General features: G+C 38.5%; 1 protein-coding gene across 8 annotated transcripts in view; it reads right to left on the bottom strand.

Annotated features, from left to right (window-relative positions):
* Positions 1-12,962: 12,962 nt before the first annotated feature.
* LOC136864408 (atrophin-1) overlaps positions 12,963-22,159 on the bottom strand; it is a 755,035-nt gene continuing 745,838 nt past the window's right edge. For all 8 annotated transcript variants that reach the window (XM_068226264.1, XM_068226266.1, XM_068226270.1 and 5 more), the window contains one exon: positions 12,963-13,398. Coding sequence is in view for 1 of the 8 variants with exons in the window: in XM_068226266.1 (XP_068082367.1) it covers positions 13,350-13,398 (49 nt within the window). In the remaining 7 variants the exon portion in view is untranslated. The remainder of the gene's footprint in view (positions 13,399-22,159) is intronic.

Here is a 22,159-nt window from a genome sequence, read left to right as displayed (position 1 = left end):
GGAAAAGGGTGAAAAAGGGGTTGAATGCTTTAAATGGGGCTACTTATATTTCAGAACATGAAGATATTACAGACCTGAAAATTGGCGTTTGAGATCTCCTTTAAAAATAAAGAAACACGTATTTTTTGGTTTTTGGAATATCCAATGAATAGGGGGTGAATTTTTAAAATGAGTATATCTATATATCAAAACTTCTAAAGTTTATAGATGTAATAATTTGTACTTAGAATCTCCTTTAAAAATAAAGAAACATGTATTTTTTGTTTTCGGAAATGCCACTTGGGTGGAGGGGGTAGTTAATAATGACTGAAAATGGTGTTGAATTCTTTTAATTAGGCTACTGATATCTCAAAAATGCAGATGTTACAGACGTGAAATGTGATATTTGGAATCTGCTTTAAAAGTAAAGAAACACGTATTCTCGGAAAATCCAATGAGGGGGGGGGGGTTAAAGAATAGAAAAATTAATTGACTTATTTGTATGAGAATACATAAGCTAATAAAAACTAAAATTGTTACAGACGTGAAAATTGGTATTTGGATCTCCTTTTAAAACAAAGGAAAACGCGTTTTTGGGGGGAAACCATCTTGGGGGGTGTGGGGGGGAGGAGTGAAAAGGAATTGAATTCCTTTCGTGAGGACACATAAATCTAAAACTGAAGAAGTAAGAGTCGTGATATTTGGTATTTAGAAGACCCTTTACTATTAAAGAAACAAGTATTTTTTGCCGGAAAATTCACTTAGGGGGGAGGGGGAGGAGTTTGAAAGGAAGTGAAAAAAGTGAATTATTTTTATGGGTATACTTATATCTCAAAACTGAAGGTAATAGACGTGACCACATTGGTGTTTGGAATCTCCTTTAAACATAAGGAAGCACGCCATCTTTTCATTCCTTTTTTTGGGGGGGGGGGGGTAAATAAACTTAATGGCGGTGGGGTGTAAAAGGAGGGGAGACCAATTGATTTTACTGTTCGCAATGTACTTACAAGGAGCCTCCGTTGCTCAGGCAGCAGCGCGCCGGCCTCTCACAGCTGGGTTCCGTGGTTTAAATCCCGGTCACTCCATGTGACATTCGTGCTGGACAAAAAGGAGGCGGGACAGGTTTTTCTCCGGATACTCCGGTTTTCCCCGTCATCATTCACTCCAGCAACACTGTCCAATATCAGTTCATTTCATTTGTCATTTATTAATCATTGCCCCAGAGAAGTGCGACAGTCTTCGGCAGCCGGAACAATTCCTATTGTCGCCGCTAGACGGGGGCTTTATTCATTCCATTCCGACCCTGTCGAATGACTGGAAACAGGCTGTAGATTTTCGATGTACTTATTCTGATCATAAACCGATCATTTCTAACCTTTCCTGGGTTCATTTTCAAGAACCATCTTTTCCTTCGGAGAACGTTCTTAGATTACAGTAGATTCTGCTGGCATATAAATAAAAATTTAAACTAATTTGAAATAAACGATAGGAAAGAGATTGACCGTCCGTTCACCTCTATAATAAGGTCAATAATGCACGGAAGTATGTCATTCGTATCGCCAGAAATCCCGCACATTTGCCTACGCGCGACGATGGTGCTGGTCACATTGTCAACAATGACAATGGCAGCGGATGTAAGTTACCGCCAAGTAGCGGTCTTGCATCTTGCTGTGGGGTCCAGAACATCTATAATAATAATAATAATAATAATGTTCTGGACCGTCGTCAAATGTGCGGACCGCGCTGGAAACGGGTCCTGGACTGCTAATGACTAAGAATGCAGTCCGGCCGCGGGTTCAGTACCGCCAAGGCATCCAAGACGACACCACGCCGGATCTCCTGAAGGATTTGATCCATATTTAAAATGCTTATAGGAAAAGATGGCAAAGATTTAGGGACCCAACTGACCGGGTAGAATATCTGGACCTAGCCCGGGAAATACGAAACCGATTGCTGGAAAGAAAGATTGAAAAATGGGAGGAAACTTGCCGTAATCTATTAGAAAACGAGTCAGATCTCGAATTTTGGTGTATTCTCGCAGAAAACGAGTCAGATCGCGAATTTCGGCATTCAACAATAAGCATCAATTACAAATTTCAGTATAATACCGTAGCGAAGCACGGGTATATTGCTAGTACCTTATATAACAGAACCGGTTTCGACTCTTTACAAAGTCATCTTCAACTGTATTATACTCTTACATTAGTTACAATTTTAAGTGTTGTGCCTTGCCAATTGAAAATATTGTGTGTAACAGACGTTAAATTGACATGTTCCAAAGTGGTTAGTCCTATGCTCATAAACTTAAGTATGTCTGAAGACCTAAAACTCGTGTTGAAACTTATTAAAATGTTAACTATATAAACACATTAAAATGTTCACAATACATAATAAAATACATATATGTATATCCAAGTTTGCGGGTAAAACATGTTCTTGAAATAGATTTTTCATCTTTCGTTTTTTATTAAATCGTCTGGCATGAAAAGATTAGTGCTTGAGCTCAGCTGTATTATGCCCTTATAATAGTTGCATTTAGGCGTTATACCTTGTCCATTGAAAAGATTGTGTGTGACAGATGTTAAACTGACTTATTTCAAAGTGGTTAGTATTACGCTCATAATAATAAGTATGTCAGATGACCTGAAACTCGTGTTAAATAACCTGTTAAAATATAAACTAAATAAACACACTGAAACACATGGTAAAATACACTTTAAGATGCAAATGTCTTGTTACAGTCCAAAGTAATGGGTAAAAACATGTTCTTGCGTTGTTTACGGGTCGTCCAATATGAGAGGTTGTATGCTTAAGTTTGTAGGGGGTACTTTGCACCACTACACTTTATACAAAGTTCAACCACTAGATAGCTTGCAGATTTTCTGATATAATTAAATATGTATATATTTGAAGATGGGTATGTGCAGCTGAAGTTGTTGATAGTCTTGAAAGCATCAAATGCAGATCACACTAGTGTGTGAAAACATTTGTTGTTGGTGGCTCTTTCCTTGTCTATGACTATTGATAAGTATCTGTAAAAGACGAAAAGTAAAATAGAAATTAGAGGTTTAAAAAAAATTTAGTGTTCATAAAGTGTCTGCTTGTGTGTGCGTTTCGTAATAGTTACTTACTGTTGTTGAGTGGTTGAGAAGCGTACAACTTGGCTGTCTGACGTGTACTGTACCGTGTTCTCCTAGTGTTAGTATCTGTTGCTGTAAGGGGAATGGAGGGATGGGTGGGGGGAGCTGTCATGTGTGTAGGGACGGAGTTGGGCGTGTCAGTCGTCTGCGCTGTGGTTCGCGCCTGACGTTATTGGTTGACTATTCTAAGATAGTATTTTTTTTACAATAGGGATAATTTTGTTAAATAAGATATTGGTTTTTTCGGTTATTTCATTAATATTGTAATTGGGGTTTGTGTATTGATCCAATGTTATGTATAATTCTTCTGTTATATTGAGCAAGGGGCCTTTGGGGTTTGTGTTTAATATTTTCATATCGTTATCTATATTCATAAAATTATGTTTGTACTCGTCCATATGTTGACCTTTCGCAGAAAAATGGTTGTGCTTTACAGCATTGATGTGTTCATTGTATCTGATAGCAAAATTCCTACCGGTACGTCCTACATAACTTGTTAAGCAATTATTGCAGCTGATTCAGTATACTCCGGAGCGAAGGTATTTGTTGTTATTATTGACTGTCTTGGTATTATGTATGATGCTACTACTATTATGCGTGGTCCTGAAGGCTATTTCGAGATTGTGCTTTTTAAAAATGTTAGTCAATGGGTATATGTGCGTGTTATTGAAGGTGAAAGTTGCATAGTCTTTCTTGGGCTTATCTATTTTCAACAGTTTAGTTTTGGGTCGAGACTTGATATTTTGAATGATTGAATTAATTATTTCTTTCTTGTAACCGTTTTTTTCTGGCTATTTCTTGAATCAAATGTATTTCTTCGTTAAAGTTGGTTTTTGATAATGGTATATTGAAGGCCCTGTAAATCATACTGTGATACGCTGCTTTTTTTTTTAATGGGAATTAGGGTGGATGGAGTCTGTTTTTATTGTGTTTATTGTATGAGTGGGCTTACGATAAATTTTGAAGGTCAAATGATTTTCATGCCTGTTGATAGTCAGATCGAGATAATTTAACTTGCAGTTATTCTCAGATTCTTTTGTAAACTGTGTGTGGGTCTATGGTGTTTATTCTGTCTAAAATGGTGTTGCCGTTAGTTAGTCTGTTGTCGATGATGACAAAAATGCCATCGACAAATCTGCGCCAAAAAAATATTCCGTCTATTTTGCTGATCGAGGTGTATTTAAGATGGTCTATGTATATTTCAGCTAGTATACTGGAGGCGGGGGACCCCATGGGTAATCCTAGTTGTTGATAAATTGTGTCGTGGAACCTAAAGAAGTTATTATTAACAGCAAATTCAAGTAATGCTATGAACTCTTCAATTTCTAAGTTACTTAATTTACTGTAAGTTCTAAGATTGGATAGGATTATATCTATGGTTTTTTTAGTGGGAATATTCGGATACATATTAGTTATGTCATATGAAACTATGGAATGGTATTGTTCTAACTGTAGCTCTTTAGTCTTATTACAGAAGTCTATTGAATTACGTACAGTTCTATTAGCTTGAAAAAAATAATGTTTTTTAAGGAATTTTTGAATGAATTGTGAAAGGTTATATGTGGGGCTTGCCCTGTAATTTACTATAGGTCTCATCGGTATGTTATCTTTATGTATTTTCGGAAGAGCTTTTGCAGTCGGTAGTGGGGGGTTCATTGTTGTGAGATTTGCCGCTTCTGTTTCTGTGAGTAAGAAGTGTGTATTCTTGAGTAAGGTCTTGGATTTCTTTGTACCGTGTTTGTAGGATCTTTACGTATGATCCGAAAGGTATCATTTTTGAAGCATTCTTTCATTTTTTGAATGTATTCATCTTTGTCAATGATTACTGTTGTATTACCTTTATCTGCTTTAGTCATTAGAAGATTGTTCTGCTTGATTTTGTTTTTAAGACTGTTTATGTGTGTTTTGTTCGCCTTGTTACTGTTTGAAATATTATCGTATACTTTGTTAATGTACTGCGGTAGTTTTTTTGCGATGTCGTGTCTAACTTCTTCTCGTAAATCATGTGGGATCTTCTGTATTGCTAGTTCGGCTTCTGTGACGGGGGTTGTAATATTTTGTAAAATTGACGTATTGCCCCAAATATGTTTAGGACCCTTGCCCAATATATCAGTTTCTGTTTCGTTGAACACTGTGTTCGTAAGGTTTTTAACAGGTGGATGGAAATTGTGTTCAATGTCTACTTTAGATTGTGTTGAAGTGACCATATTCGTAAAGGGATTCGTGGGTTTCATTTTTTGTGTCCGTTTTAAAGTCTCTAGTTTCTTACTAAGAGTGTTACGTCAAACCCGAAAATCTACCCGATAAACGGAATTCGTCTGATAGCCACACAGGTGATGACTTTTATTATTTTCCACAAACTTAAAACTTTATTTACATCGTTATTTCTGGTACAAAACAAAACTGTTCTCAGAACCAAAGAGTACAAAATCTGGTGGGTGCATTCCATTTAGTCTCTGGATGTAACATACCTCCCACCTTTTGGTTTTCTTTATTCCCCTGTTAACAGAAAACCAAAATGAACCAATAAAATAATCTGACAGTCATTTCACCTTCACAGTTTAACAAGACAAGAACTTATCACAAAACTTAAGTCCTATATCGTGCAGGGAGTTTCACCAAACGTCCACTTTTCGTTTTCACTTCATCTTTTACAGCAGAAATAACACTTTCTTGCTCATTATCTGCATCATCTTCCACTTGTAAGGTATCCTGCAATGAAGTAATCTCCAGTGGGTACAAACGTTGAATGGGCCTGATGATGTCCCGTCCAGCAGTCTGCACTCGAACCACTCGTGTTACCATCTTTACCAGGAAACATCTCAATCACTTTACCCAAAGGCCAATCGAGTCTTTTCCTTTGATCAGAGCCTACTAACACAATGTCACCAATCATTAGCATCCTTCGACACTTTTCTTTAACTTGCGGATGTACTAAAAGGCTCAGGTAATCATCACGGAACCTTTTCCTCAATTCCTCCTGTAAACGCTGCAGGTACTTGGCCCGTCTTCTGAGATCAGTCTTGTCAAGGCAATCCAGATCAGGGACCCCAATCGACCGGTTGACCTGCAGGAACATTGCAGGAGTCAGTGGCACTAAGTCGCTTGGATCCTCAGACAGGTACGTCAAAGGCCTAGAATTTACCACAGACTCCACATCACATAGGACAGTCAAAGCCTCTTCGTAGGTGAGAGAGGCTCTTCCCAATGTCCTCTTCAACAACTTCTTGACCATTTGAATGATCCTCTCCCACCATTCACCCCACCAAGCAGCCGAGGGTGGAATGAATTTCCACTGGATCCTCCTTGAAGATGTTTCCTCTTCTATCTTATGCCAGTCCAAAGAGTCAAAGGAATTCACAGCTCCTGTGAAGTTGGTCCCATTGTCACTGTATATAAGTCTGGGTCGTCCTCGCCTTGCAATAAATCGCAATAAGTCCTTGAAGAAATGCTTCTGTGGAAAGGTTTAACACCAGATCAATATGTACAGCTCGATACACAGCACAAGTAAACAACAAAATCCAAGCTTTCTCTCCACCCCTTAAAATCAGCGGCCCAGCAAGATCAACCCCACTGACCTCGAAGACTGACGAATCTTTCACTCTATCTTCTGGCAATGGAGCAGGACCTACATCAATTTTCTTTGACTCAAATCGTCGACATTTGACACATTTTGTGATCACCCTTCGTACTGTCTTCCGACCTCTTAAGATCCAGTATTCTCCCCATAATATTCTAAGTAACACCTCAACACCCGCATGAGAATATTGTATGTGGTAGTCTCTGATCAGAATCCCCACAAGTTTGTGACTGGAAGGCAGAAGAATGGGATATCTAAAATTTTCCTCATCTTCTCTTTGAACAATTTTAGTCTTCAGCCTCAGAAGACCATCTTGGTCCACAAAGGTGCAAAGGGAGTTCAGTCGTCGTCTTTCAGTTTCTTCCAGAACCCCTGTCTGGACAAGACGCAGGAGCCTTCTCTCCGCCTGTGCTAGTTCTGAAGCAGAGAGATCACCCCCACTTTCACAATTGCTACGTTTCAATTATTTTCCAACAAATCGCAGTATCCATCCTATGAGCCTGACAATTTGAAAAAACTTGGAAAATCTTCTTAGGTACCAGGCATCTCCATTCTCCGCTGAGGAACTGATCAGTGATAGAGATATTTTTCTTCTCTCTTGTTTGATGATATCATCATCCACGTTGACTTCTGATGTCGGCCATTCCCCTTCTGCCAACTTCAACCAGTGGGGACCTTCCCACCATTTGGAGTCTATCAGGACTTCTACGGAACAGCCTCGAGATGGAAGGTCAGCTGGATTCTGCTCCCCAGGAACATGCCTCCAGTCTTCTTGTTTCGTCAGAGATCTAATCTCCTTCACTTGATTGTTCACAAATACTCCCCACGACTCATCTCTCCTGATCCAATACAATGCCGCTGAAGAGTCCGTCCAATAAAACTCGGAGATGTTCAAGTTCAGACTTTCTCTGACCAAGTTTGCTAGTCGACTACCAATACAGCATGCCAGGAGTTCCAATCGCGGCATTGAAATTTCCTTCAGTGGTGAAACTCTCGTCTTTGCAATGACCAGCTGAACAGAAACAATCTCTTCAGTACCGGCACAGCTTCATATGAAGACAGCTGCAGCATAAGCACTCCGACTGGCATCACAAAATGTATGTAAACTCCAGGTTTGTTCAGACCTGCTTACTACGAAATGTCTCGGTATTTTCACTTCAGAAAGTCACCAAACTTCAGCTTCCCATTTTCTAAACTTCTTCTGTACATCCTCTGGCAATGGATCATCCCACCCCATCTTCGAATTCCAGCTATCCTGAATGAGAAGTTTAGGGAATAAGGTCAGAGGACATGAAAAACCAATGGGATCAAAAATCCTCTGAGCAGGTGACAAGATTTCTCTTCGTGTAACACATCCAGTCTCATTTTGAGGCCCCACACCACAGTACAATACATCTTCTTCCTTGTCCCATAATAATCCAAGAACAGGAGAAATCTTCTCAAATGTATTCTCTTTTCCCCTTGAGGTGTATTCCCAGCCACGTAGTTCAAATCTGGCTCCTGAAAGTAGTTTCATAGATTTCTCAACAAATTGGGTCGTATCCTCCTCTGAATCAAGGGATGTTACGCAGTTGTCGACATAGAATGAGCTTTTAAATAGTTGTGCTGTTTCTTGCAGTTCAGGAGGGCTGTTTTCTAAATGGACATCAAGAACAGCACCCAACAAGAATGGACTACACTTGAGCCCAAATACAACTCGTCGATGTCGGAATATCTTGAATTTCTTCATGGAGGAATCCTCCCACCATAGGAATCTCAAGAAATCTCTGTCTGAAGGAGGAATAGAAATTTGCTGAAAGGCCCTTTTTATGCCCGAAATTACTCAATTTCACGACGGCGAAACCTGATCAGAATAGGTGGAATTTGTTCCAGCAGATTTGGTCCTTTCTCCAGGCACTCATTCAGAGATGGACTTTCCTTCCTCCTGCAAGAAGCATCAAATACGGGTCTTAACGGTGTGGTTGAATTTTCTTTGAATACACCTCTGTGAGGTAAATAGTGACATTTATTCTCAAGGTCTTGAAAGGGTACCTCTTCAATCACCCCTTCTTGAAGCCAATCCTGAAACACAACATTGTATTCCTCATACTTGTTGCTACTCAACAGTTTGTTAGTTGTCGTCCTGCACCTCTTCTCAGCAATTTCCAAATTGTCGCGGAGCTCCTCAGATACCTCATTCCATGGTAGATGGACTTCGTAACGACCTCCCTCGTCGATTGAGACAGTCTTCTTAAAATGATCCAAGGTAGCCATTTCTATTTCTTTCTTCGATGTCTTCTCAGCAGGATCCCTAATTCCCAGGATGTCCAACTTCCATAAATCAGTGATTGCAGTGTTTAAAGTCAACATCGACGATACCACCATACTGGATGAGTCTGAGAGACTGTTCAGAGATAGCCTCCCCATAACAACCCACCCAAGTCGAGTCTCAACAGCCACTGGTCCACATTCCATGTTTTTTATTCTTCCAGTGAGAAGTGTTCCGTAGGTGTCCGCTCCTAAAAGAAGTTTTAATTTCAGGCGTCCCTTCTCCAGAATCAGAGAGAAAGATTCTTTTTTTTTTTTTCGAGTTCTTTCATCCAAGGACCACTTTGGCTTCTAGGGACAGTACCACAAATAATCGGTTGATCCAATACAGGGATCTTACATGTGTACCTGACATCTAAACTGCTCAACTGTAGTTGATAATTAAAATGTAGATACTCTTTTGATTCAGTTCCTCCAAACGGAGCATGAATCATGTTTTCAGATCCCGACGGTTCCAGTCCGATGGTATCTACCAGTTTCTTTAATATGTATGATCGTTGTGATCCACTATCTATGAGTGCTCTTACTACCCAATCCCCTTTTCTTCCTGTGATCTTCACCAACAAGGTCTGCAGAAGAACATCCTGACTACAGTTTTGGTTACCCCAGGTAGCACTGGCACCTTCCTTTTCGTCTTGTGTTTCTTCCACATTTTCCTTCGAAATATTTGAAGGTAATGTTGGGCACATTAGAATAACATGTTTCTTTCCACAGAAGTGACACAGTACATTACCCTTACAGATCTTGGCAACATGACCAGGTTTCAAGCACTGAAAACAATACCCTGCTTTCATCAAATATATATCAAAATAATCTTTCTTTCCACTAGTCATCTTCTGCGCCCTGAAGCACTCTTTGCTCTCATGAGATTTTCTGCAGAATACACATACATTTCCAAGATCTTTAATGTCTCCTGTGAACAGACTACTAGCAGTGGCCATGTTTTCCACTTCGTTTAACCTAGGTTTCTGCTTTGTAGGCTTCTGATTTGCTGTATTAAATCCTCCTTGGGCAAGTGCTACCCTCTGTTCACCTTCCACTTCATTCTTGAGGAATAAAATCAGTTGCGAGAGTTTGTCACAGTAAAAATCCTCGGTAGAGTCACTACAGGGTAATGGACAGAATTTCTAAGCCATATTCTCAGCAAGTCTTCTGGTAGAGATGACTCAACTAACGGAAACAAGAATGCTGCGTACTTGTCAGCAGTCATGCCCAGAGATTCAAGGGATCGAAGGTGGGATTCTAAGCGATCACAGAGCTTTAGGAGAGTTAGTCTTTTTGTTGAAGGAACATTTTGAATCACAAGTTCAAGTAGTTCGTGAACATAAAATTCTACGAGTAATTATTCTTTTCCAAATTTACTTTTAAGACACTGAACTGCACTACCATAATTTTTAGCAGTTGGAGGGAAACTAGTTACCACCTCCCTAGCTCTACTTCCTTCAACAGTACATTGGATCAAATATTGAAATTTATCTTCTTTTTCTATGTCTGAGTCGTCATGAATTAGACGAAACTGACTCCAAAACCCTAACCGGTCCCTAACCTCTCCGGAAAATTTTTGAAGTTCGATTTTCAGCAGTTTGAGCTTTTTCTGTGAGAAACCTACGAAACCATCACTCGATATTTGATTTCCTTCATTTGTACATTGTGTTAATACAACACACTCCATTCTCTGACGAGCTTCATCTACTTTATCACGATATTCATTCACTTTGTCGTATTCATTTGTGTATCATTCTACGTCACTGAAATTTATAAATAAATTTATAAATAATACTACGTAACTGTCGTCGAGAAGCACTTCTAATATTTTCTCATCGGCATCCTTCAGTTCATTTTCTAGCCGTTCTAGTTTAGTAAAATGCAATCTTACCTTGTTGGGGTCTGTTTCCGCCATCACCGCATTGTATGTTTCGTGAACATCGCACGTGGTTTTCACGATTTAGTCAACTTATCCATTTCAAATTACTGCTTTGTTCATGTCCTGTCTCGGTCGCCACTATTGTTACGTCGAACCCGAAAATCTACCCGATAAACGGAATTCGTCTGATAGTCACACAGGTGATGACTTTTATTATTTTCCACAAACTTAAAACTTTATTTACATCGTTATTTCTGGTACAAAACAAAACTGTTCTCAAAACCAGAGAGTACAAAATCTGGTGGGTGCATTCCATTTAGTCTCTGGATGTAACAAAGAGTATTCTTTTTTTTTATGGCTAAGTTTTCTATTTTGTCATTTGTAATACGTTGGAAGTGATCCCAATAGCTGTGTGGCAGCTCTTGGAACACTTTCAAATGCAGTGGGTATAATTCATTATTCAAATGCTGTTTTTTACGATAAAAGAAATTGATTTCTGTTTTTAGCCAGATTTTATTGGTCATTTTCAATGTGCTACGTGTTTGATTAGTAGATCTGTGTTTATTGTTATATTTGCTGAGGAATTTGGGAGTTAAGTCGTTAGCAAGGCATTCATTTAGAAATGCAATGTTCTTGGTTGCATTCATTAACTTGATTCTAATGTTTCGGTATCTATATGCATTACGTTTTGCCTGGTTGGCAATAACATCTTGATTAATTAATTTCATTATGTTCCGTATTGATAATTACCTCATATCATAGAAAAGAAGGCACAACACTTAAAATTGTAACTAATGTAAGAGTATAATACAGCTGAAGATGACTTTGTAAAAAGTCGAAACCGGTTCTGTTATATAAGGTATTATAATAGACTAGTACTGATCAGGTGGATCTTTTCTTTTCTTTTCTATGATATGAGGTAATTATCAATACGGAACATAATGAAATTAATCAATCAAGTATTCCCAGCTATCGGAGATGAGTGGCAAGAGAAGAGACAAAGCACATCACGACAAACAAGGGTCAATGTAATGCGACTGTTGATCAATTTTATGAGCTTTTGATATTGTAGGCCTTCACATTTAGTTTTCTTCAGACTCTGTGATGTTAGGGCATCTGTGTAAAGAGGGTCGTCCTTCCTTCTTTTGACTCCCTCTTGCCTTATTCTTCAAGCGATTGTTCCTTTACGATTTCTTTCTCATTTTTATAATAATCATAACAATTTTCTTTGTCAATATGGACCGACGACCACACGACTTTACACCTTAAGGCAATCATAACAAAAAAAAACCATCACCAGTTAACATGAATGAACAATATTTCCATGTTAGGAATGCTTGGGGTTGATATGGACTAAACAAAAGTCTAAATTCATGAATTCTATCACAGTCAGTACAGTAAATCTGTATGACATAAATGATTGGAAATTGTATTCTCTATAACTTTTGTTTCGATAGGACCAATAACATACAGATAAAAAAATTACATTTTTGGCACCTGTCCAGCGTGAATAAAATTATTTATAGCCTAGACCGTAGTGTCTTATTCCACGATTTATTTTCAGTAAATTCTGCTCTCCAATTTTCTTGTGGCTCGGCATTGGTATGGACTTAGTAACAAGAAACGAAATTCATGAATATCTAAGAATATGTAAGACGTAAATCATCAAACATTTAATTCTATATAACTTTAGTTATGTATAGTAGTATTTATTGATAGGACCATTAATAACATAGATTTTTGAGAATTAAATTTTAGGCCTAGATTGTAGTGCCTTATTACCTGACTTTCATTAAATTCTCTTCAACCATTTTTTCGTGATGCATGTACCTACATACATACACACACACAGAAATGCTGGAAAATTACAAACTACATTTCCTTGTTATTGTGGACACGGCCGATACAGAAATACAATTCTTTTTTTAATTCTGAGCAATGTACAGATGAAACTCTATTTTTTTCTATTATACTGTAGATTTTCAGGCAATAAGATGATATCGATAACAATGTACCATTGCTGACAGATAATGTATAGAGTAAATATTGCAGGAAGTGGTGGGGAAGGGAAAGAGAAGACTCAACATCAGGTTCAACAATGTAAATATATATAAATTACCAGAGACAATGTAAGAAGAAAATGATTTACAACATCCATAAATACATTTTACTAAAAATCAAGTTGTGTGTTGACAATTTTGCAGATTACGATCAACTAGGATTTGTACAGCAGCTTATAATAAATCTTCACAGAAACTAATAGCAAATATAGAGGGATTTAAGTGGTTAAGGTTAAGTGCAAACTAAATTTCTCCATTTACCCATACTGCAAGCAAATATCACAAAATATGATTTGATATATATATATTTTCAATTTTAAAATCACATTAATGATTGTATAATATTTTCTTATTTTAGTTGTACTAAACAAGACTGCTAAAGTTCATGCTATATAATTTAATTTGTTCTGAAGCAAGTATTAACAGATATGAGAAGAGCTTCTCTGCAGAAATTCATTGGTGCAGTTCCTGAAACAAAAGATACTTTACTATAAACTATTAAACTACACAAACATTGCTGAAAATTAAGAGCAGAGGGAGGAGGACATTGCTGAGTCCAAACTATGGTACAAAAAATGTTTTTAAGGGGGGAGGAAGATTTCAACATACTGTATTTACTCAAGTATTAGCCCCCCCTTTGTCCCCAGTTTTACAGCCATAAAAAGTAAAGGGGTGTCCAACATGTGATAACCTCAAATTTTGTGCAGTGAACACGTCTTCTAGGCTATAAAGAGCTACGAATTGTAGATGTAAACATTCTACACTGTTCTTTAACAAACCTATGAATGTATTTGGGTTATACTGCCTATTTTCATTGGAAGACAGTATTTCTAAATGTGAAAAGTCAATAAATGGTGAACGACTTTTACGCCTATATATAAAGTAAACATAATCCGTTTTAGTTGCATCGCGTCATTCGTTTCATCTCATTAATTCCTCTGATGAGGTCGACGTCAGGAAGGGCATATGGTCGTAAAAATTCACTAAGAAGATTCATCTCACTTCATAATCGACCCCGTAGAGAAAAGGGATAAGGGTACCGTATTATCATATGCAATATTGATACAAAATAACTCAATGGCCAGTCTTTTGGTTCTGTCAGTTGAGAAATAGGCCTACCACACAGTAAACCTCATAAATGCTTTCATTTTAATTGTCTTGCGCCGCTAACTTCCCTGCTACCGGCGTGTCGTCATTCCAAGTGACGTCATCTTCACTGCCATCTCGTCAGCAATGCACTGCAATCGAGAGCATTCGAGGTCCCGTCTTTTTTGAACCTATCAAAAATAGTTTCTTTCCCAACTATAGAGTCCAAACTGTGCGAAGCTATTCCCAAATGGTTTCTGGAAATGGTCTCTAATATTCCCAGCTGGTGAATGTGTAGCAGAAGCCACTCCTTCTGAATAAAGCTATGTTGTTGAAAGCGTGCAAAACCACTAGCAGATAACTAGCGTATGTTACGAGTTATACTTCCGAATGTAATAGATGATGATGCTTGTTGTTTAAAGGGGCCTAACATCGAAGGTCATCGGCCTGAATGTAATAGATAGTGACTGGAAGCATTCTTTGGTAACTGCGGCTGTTGAAAGTCAGATCCGTATTTTTAAATATATTTCATGCATGTTCTCTACATTTTTCACATCAGGATTTACCTAAACAGCTGTAAATGAGATAAGAGAGATCGCATTGTTTAGGTTAGGAATGGTATTGCCCGGATAGTGCCAAAAGTTCCACGACGGAAAGAATTAAAATAAATAACAGGAAAGTTTGCCGCATTTATGGATATCTACAGGTGTGGCGGTAATCAGTTTTATTATCATAATGTTTTTTGTACGCTTGGTGTCTCCCATTTTTTTATTAACGCATACCCTAGTATGTTTTGTTTGGCATCTCCGAAAATCTTTGAAAGTAAGTGCGGACATAAAAATCAATATTATTATTATTATTATTATTATTATTATTATTATTATTATTATTTGTTAGGTACATTGGCGAGTAAAACAATTGTGACTGGATTGATTTTATCATGATTTAAACCTACTTCTCTCCCAAAAAACCCCTATATTGGCCTGAGTTACGAGATATTAAATGATCACTTTGTTAATGATCTCGCCTGCCTATATTAATAGACCTAGGAACAACATTGAATATTTCTTAACTAAAGTAAACTAGTTTCCTCATCCCGAGGTGGTGCAGCTCTATTTTAGACAGGCCCTCAGTGGAAGAGAGTTGCATATACCATTTTTACCGCGAATCAACCTTCCTGCCATTCGTAAATCTCTGGCAATACGGTACCGGGGATCGAACTCAGGTTCCCGAGAATGACAACTACAGTAATTGCCGGGCTGAGTGGCTCAGACGGTTAAGGCACTGGCCTTCTAACCCCAACTTGGCAGGTTCGATCCTGGCTCAGGCCAGTGGTATTTGAAGGTGCTCAAATACAACAGCCTCGTATCGGTATATTTACTGGCATATAAAAGAACTCCTGCGGGTCTAAATTCCGGCACCTCGGCGTCTCCGAAGACCGTAAAAGTAGTTCGTGGGACGTAAATCAAATAACATTATTATTATTCACTACAGTAATTATGTTAACCATTTTGCTAGTGGAAATTCTTAACTACAAAACACAGACATATATACATGACTGATGTGGGATTGCAATGCATGGATCGGACACAAAACTATTCACCTATTTGTGCGATGTCATCAGAGCTGCAGTAGGCCTATGCTACGGAGGCGGACATTTCTTAACTACGAAACACAGATGTACCGCATGACTTTGCCGAGTGTTATCACTGTATGGGTCATACGGACGAAACTATTCACAAATTTGTGTGATGTCATCAGAGCTGCATAAGGCTTGTAGCCTCTTCGAAGCGAAATAATTGTTCTTCTCCGACGAATTACGTTGGGGGCGCCTTCTATACAAGATTTATTTTTTAATTTTCTTTGTCTTGAAAAGCCAAGGGAGGTCTTAATACGTGAGAGGGTGTAATACACGAGTAAATAAGGTATATCACTAGGAACACAGAGATGAAATTTTGATCACATTGTAATAAATTATAATGAAACTTTCTCTCATTGTCTTTGATCAGAGTATGGTGGAATGTATGATGTTTGAAGGGGATTGAACTACAGCTGCAGACTAATGTTAAAAAAATAAAATAAAAAAGCAGCACATAAACAAATACATGATGAAACCACACACAGTATTTTATTATGGAGCATATAGACACATTTTCATATATACCTTCAACTAACCCTTTGTTTCTTTGCTCTATTTCACATGGGTGGGCAATGTGCAATCAACATCTGTAATTTTCTAATTCTAAAGCAAACTGTTACATTAAGTCTCAGACAAACATGAAGCATTGACAAATACAGGTAATGACACTGCTTAGTATACGAAAGAAATTTAGCCAATAATTAAAATAATGATATGATTACAATACCTCTTTGTGTATTATGCTAACTATAAGACACAGATCTTTAAACCTTCTTAGAAACTAAGCATGTCCAGTTCTTAATAGGAAATGTAAGCAACTTAAAATAAAGATGGAGGTTTGATGTTAAGTGTAATTGTGCCTTGTCATAAAAGATATGTCCAAATTCAGAAATTTGGGATATCATTGCGTTCCATGTAGAAGCTAATGTCATAAACCAATAGGATAGCTCCATTATACATCATGTTTACAGAGATCTTTTGTTCTTTTTATACATGACTGTATATTACGTGTGTTTTTGCATGCACGTGTGTGCTAGTTGTTTAGATGATTCAGACTCTGTGACCCCATACACCAAAGCATGTAATTTACTTCTGTCCTGCACTATTCTCCGAAGATTTTCTAGATAGAGATCCAGGACTTCCTTGATACCATCAGTCCATCCCATCGTTGTTGCCCTCTTTTCCTTTTACCAACAGTCTTCCACTGCGCCTTTTCCAGTGAATCATGTCTTCACATAATGTGTGTATTATACATTTGTTTACTAGTTTATAAACTCTTATCCTCTATACTCCATTTCTAAAGGAATGATAAACAAAAAAAGGTGTGTTAAATTCATGTTGCTTTTTGATGATAGTTTCTCTTGCCAGTTTCATCAGAAGTTCCTTAATTTTTGATAACTGTCATACCATAGTGTTTGAATATCGTACGGGATATTTAAAAACAAAGAGATTAATGCTTGAAGAGTATCGCACCTTTGTGCTTCTTAATAATTAAAAAAATAGAAAATACAGCCAACTAACGGTATTAATAGGAGAAGCAGAGATTTAAAAAAATGGCAAGTGAATCGCAGTACTAAAATACACATAGACAATAATATTCATATACGGTAGAAGGCAGCCCTGCTCAGGGAGTGGTACCCCTGGCTATGTGAGTCCCAAAGCACACTGACCCGGCGTATATCATCCGGTAGGGGTCCCAGTTCAGGCTTACGAGTGAAGACCTCAATGAAATCTATGGTGGAGATTGTGCAAGAAGTAGCCCAGTACTCAGTGAACAGTATCAGTACACTATTTGTCAGCAGAGTTTCCCATGTAAGGGGTGGTCTGAATTATTGCTGCCAGTAGATCTGAAGTGACTTTGAGAGTGGTGACCCCATCGTAGCAATAGCCTAAAAATGAGGGATGGTAATCATCAGTCTTGGAAAATGTTAGGGCCTACCCTGCAAAAAAATTACACGCAGTTATTGTGTTGAGGGAGTTGTGAAAAGTCGGCGACCAGCAACCAACATTATGAAGGTTGGAATAATTAATTATATGCCCCTGACAGGAAAGTTAGGAGAATTTATTGACATTATGGAGAAAGAGAATGTTGCAATGATGGGACTGAGCGAGGTCAAGTGGAAGGGAAAAGATTGATGATGATGCTTGTTGTTTAAAGGGGCCTAACTTCTAGGTCATCGGCTCCTAATGGAATGAAATGAGACGAAATGTAATGACAATTTTAAAAGTCCAAAATTGTCCACTGACCAGAATTCAAAACGTGATGATGAAGAATGAATGGATGGATATGAATTTAAAACAATCAGTGGATCTGACCCGCAATGCCCCACCTTTCCAGAAACTAGCATTAAACAATAGTAGCACTGACCAAGGGACTGCTTCTAAAGCACAATACTGAATCGATGATGCTTGTAGTTTAAAAGGGTCCAAAATCTAGGTCATCGGCTTCTCATAATGGTACTTATCACTAGGAAAGTAGAAGCATGGCATTTGTCATGTTACGGTACTAATCGAAAGTAGCGTAGACTCGCGGTATTCCACACCTTATGGTACTACTCACAGGTAATGTAATGTGCACATGTAACACAGACCTATGGTATCTCTCACATTGCGGCGCCATTTAGAGGTAACGCTAACCTATGGTGTTCCTCACATAGGTGTACTAATCATAGGCAAGGCAGACCCATCGTGTCACTCATATAGTGCTACTAATCACAGGAACTGTAAAATCCACCCTGATTCACACACTGTCCCTACTAAACACAAACCTATTGTGTACCTAACATAATGGTACTACGACCAAGTAAAGGTGACCCATGGTACTCCCCGCATGGTGGTACTAATTACAAGTAGTCTCATGGTTCTAATTAGATCATCCCTTGGTTGCTCCTTTTAGTCGCCTCTTACGTCAAGCAGGGGATACCGTGGGTGCATTCTTCATTTGTGTCCCCCCACCCACAGGGTGCAGACACAAAGAAAAACAAAGAAAATAGAAGTGATCTGTCACTTCGAAAAATGAAGTAACGAACGAAGAAAGGCAAGGGCCATGAGGAGCGTGAAAATGAAAGACTCCCTAGGCTTTGAATGCTCTAATACTGTCGGCGTCGGAAAAGAACAAGGGTTGACCAAAGGGGGTCGGACAGGATAGATGAAAGTGAGGAGCCTGGCACAAGTAAGTGGAAGCAATGCCAGGAATCAGCTAAGGGCCCCGTGCTCGCCAACCCACGTTCCCAAGCTGAGCACCCTGGGTCCCCCTTAAGTCGCCACTTACGACAGGCAGGGGATACCATGGGTGTATTCTTCATCTGCGTCCCCCACCCAAAAGGGGTGAAGGGAAAAGGAGTGAAGAAGATGAACTGGAGTGGAGGAGGTGAGAGCAAAGAATGGAATAGATGAAAATGTGCGAAGATAGACTATGTTAGTGACAGAATAATCACAGTATGACTAAGGGTGGAAGCAGGAGTGAAATATTTCATCCAAGTTTATGCATGTCAAACTTGAAACAGTGAGCAAAATATAGAGGGATTCTTGGAGACACTCAAGGAAATAATCACCGATGTGGAAGTGACAGTCATGGGGGATCTCAATGCACAGGTTGGAAAATACAGAATTGGGAAAGAAGTGATTGGTCCTTTTGTATACGAGAAAAGAAACCGCGACGGAGGTAAGTCGATTGATTTTTGTGAGAGAAACGGGATGATTGTGGATAACACTTGGTTTAGCAAGAAAAATAGTAGAAAGATCACTAAACATGGCTGGAGTGAAAGGATGAATTTTTTTGGTTGAGAAAACAAATCGTAAACAGTTAATGGATGTAACAGCACCACTAGGTGAAGCATTTGATGGAGACAACAGAGTACAGATATCAACATTGAAAATAGGTAAAATTGTGAGAGTGAAAGAAATAAGACAGAAGAAAATAAAAGTGTGGAAATTACAAGATCAAGAGGAATTAAAACAACACATCCCTATATCATAAATGGAAAGTGTAGAAGAAGAATGGACCAAATTTGAAAAACACATCTGTAAGCTGTGCAAAGAAGATTTGTAGTAGAACTTCGGTAAGAGGGAACGGAAAAGGAGACACCTTGGTGGAATTATTTTCAAAATGACGCCCGGTAATGACGACGTAGTGTTTTATTCTCCGAGTAAATTAACCGTAAAATGTGACGAAAAGTGCGGAAAATGTCGAAAATTAGTGAAAAATGAAATGTTGTGTGATACATGTGATCGATGGTGGCATTATAAGTGCGGAAATTGCCCTAGAGACGTAAAAACTAATGAAAATGTTGACTGGATTTGTGAGCAGTGTGTTCGGAATGTTGTTGTTGGGGACGGCGTTGACGAAGCACCGAAAACAGTCGATGAGGAATATACAAGTGCATTAGAAATTATAAACATTCTGAAAAAGGACAATGAGACTCTTAAAGTTGAAAATCAAGAATTAAAAGAAAGACTGCGATCGCTAGAATTTGGAACTGACCATTCTTCGAGTGATATACCGGTACAAGTAACAAACTCGAGCACGTGGTGTCAAGTAGTTCGTGGATGGCCGGCTAAGAAGAAATCAACAACTGAATTTCCGGAAATAAACATTAGAAATAGGTTTTCTGCCCTAAATAATTTAATCCTGGAAGAAAGTGATCGCGCGCGTGAAACCAAATCATCGCGATCCGTAGCCGTGCCGAGTTTAAAATTTAGGCCTAGAATTCAGATTCAAGACCCAGTTAGGCCTAAATCAGCGAAGGTAGTTGTGTTTGGTGATAGCCAAGGAAGGGGAATTGCGGGAGTGATTAACGATGAGAATATAGCAGCAACCGGAGAAATATATCCAGGAGCTTCTATCAGCAGTGTTGTGGAAAACGTAGAAGCAGCAACTAGGAACTTCGGGAGCGGCGATGGAGTGCTTATCATCGGTGGGACGAACGACGTAGCTCGCGACGACGCCAAGAATGTAAGATCACAACTTAAACATACACTAGGGAAGCTGACCCACACTAACGTTTTTGTAGTGAACGTGCCCCACAGGCATGATTTGAGTAGAGACTCGTGTGTGAACATTGAAGTGGACAAGGTCAACACAGATATTGTTAAAATTTGTAAACATTTTCGGAATACTCAGGTTATTGAATGCAGCAGTTTTGAGAGATACTGTTATACAAAACATGGCCTCCATCTAAACAATTCAGGTAAACGAAAGATAGCAAATATTGTTCTAGATTTTATTAATCTTAAAATATGTACTGTAAAACAGGCAACTCCCTTGAGTTATAATACTGACCAGGAAAACTAGTAGAAAGAGCCAGCTGTACTTCAAGCTGGCTCAGTCAACTAGAAAAAGAAACTCAGGATAGTAAGGAATTTCAAGTTACCCAATTGCAACAGTCAAGTTTTAGGGAGGAAGGGGGTCTGAGATTGCTCTTGGTAAACTGTCAAAGTGTAGTAAATAAACAATTAAAATTCGGTACATTGATGGAATCTTATGAGACTGATGTGGTGATAGGAGTGGAATCGTGGTTGAAAGAAGGGGTGGGTAATAGAGAAGTATTTCCAGAAGGGTACACAGTCTATCGTAGAGACCGAGGAGATAAAAAGGGAGGGGGGGTGTTTATTCTGGTGAAGGAAACTTACTGTTCACATGAATGGTTTACCGATGAAAGGGATGAAATATTAGGGATAAAATTAGTTTGTGATAATATGAAGGAGGTGGGAATTATAGGAACATACAGGCCTGGAAGAGAGGAAAGAGACATGGAAATCTTTGAAAAAATAATAGATTATACTCGTAAAAACAATAATAATGATATGGTAATAATTGGGGGAGATCTAAATTTGCCTGAAGTTGAATGGAAAGGAGCTGCAAGTGAAGCCCATGAACAGAAACTGGCAAATAAGTTAATTTGGGAGGGAGGATTTACACAAGTAGTACAAGAACCGACTCGTCTCAATAACTTACTAGATGTATTCTTGGTTAAACCATGGGAAATTGATGATAAAACTGAGGTAATTGAAGGAATAGGAGACCATAAGGCTGTAATAATGGATGTAGGACTCGTACCAAAAAGGCTTAATAAGAGGGCTACACAAGACAAGAAATTGTACAGAAAAACTAAAGTTGATGAATTTGGGATTTACCTTAAATCACAATTCAGTTGTTGGATAAGTGAAGGGAGTAATGTGGATACACTTTGGGCTAAATTCAAAGAAATCATTTGGGAAGGAGAGAAGAGATTTGTACCTGTTAAGAAGGGTAAAATGACCTCAGACCCTGTTTATTATACAAGGGAAATAAGAAAATTAAAAAGAAAATGTAGAATAGTAAACAGGAAAATCAAAGAGGGTAGGGAGAGTAGAGAAACTAGAAAACAGCTAATGAGGGAACTGAATAGAGTGAAAAAGGAAGCAAAAGAGAATTATATGATTGGCATACTTCAAGAGGGTAATGACCACAAAGGGAAATGGAAAAAGCTGTATTCATATATCAGGAATCAAAAAGGTAAAGGA

Source organism: Anabrus simplex, chromosome 2, assembly GCF_040414725.1.
Source record: "Anabrus simplex isolate iqAnaSimp1 chromosome 2, ASM4041472v1, whole genome shotgun sequence".
Classification (NCBI taxonomy): domain Eukaryota; kingdom Metazoa; phylum Arthropoda; class Insecta; order Orthoptera; family Tettigoniidae; genus Anabrus; species Anabrus simplex.
Note: the sequence above shows the minus strand (reverse complement) of the source record. Positions and strands in the feature narration are given on the sequence as shown.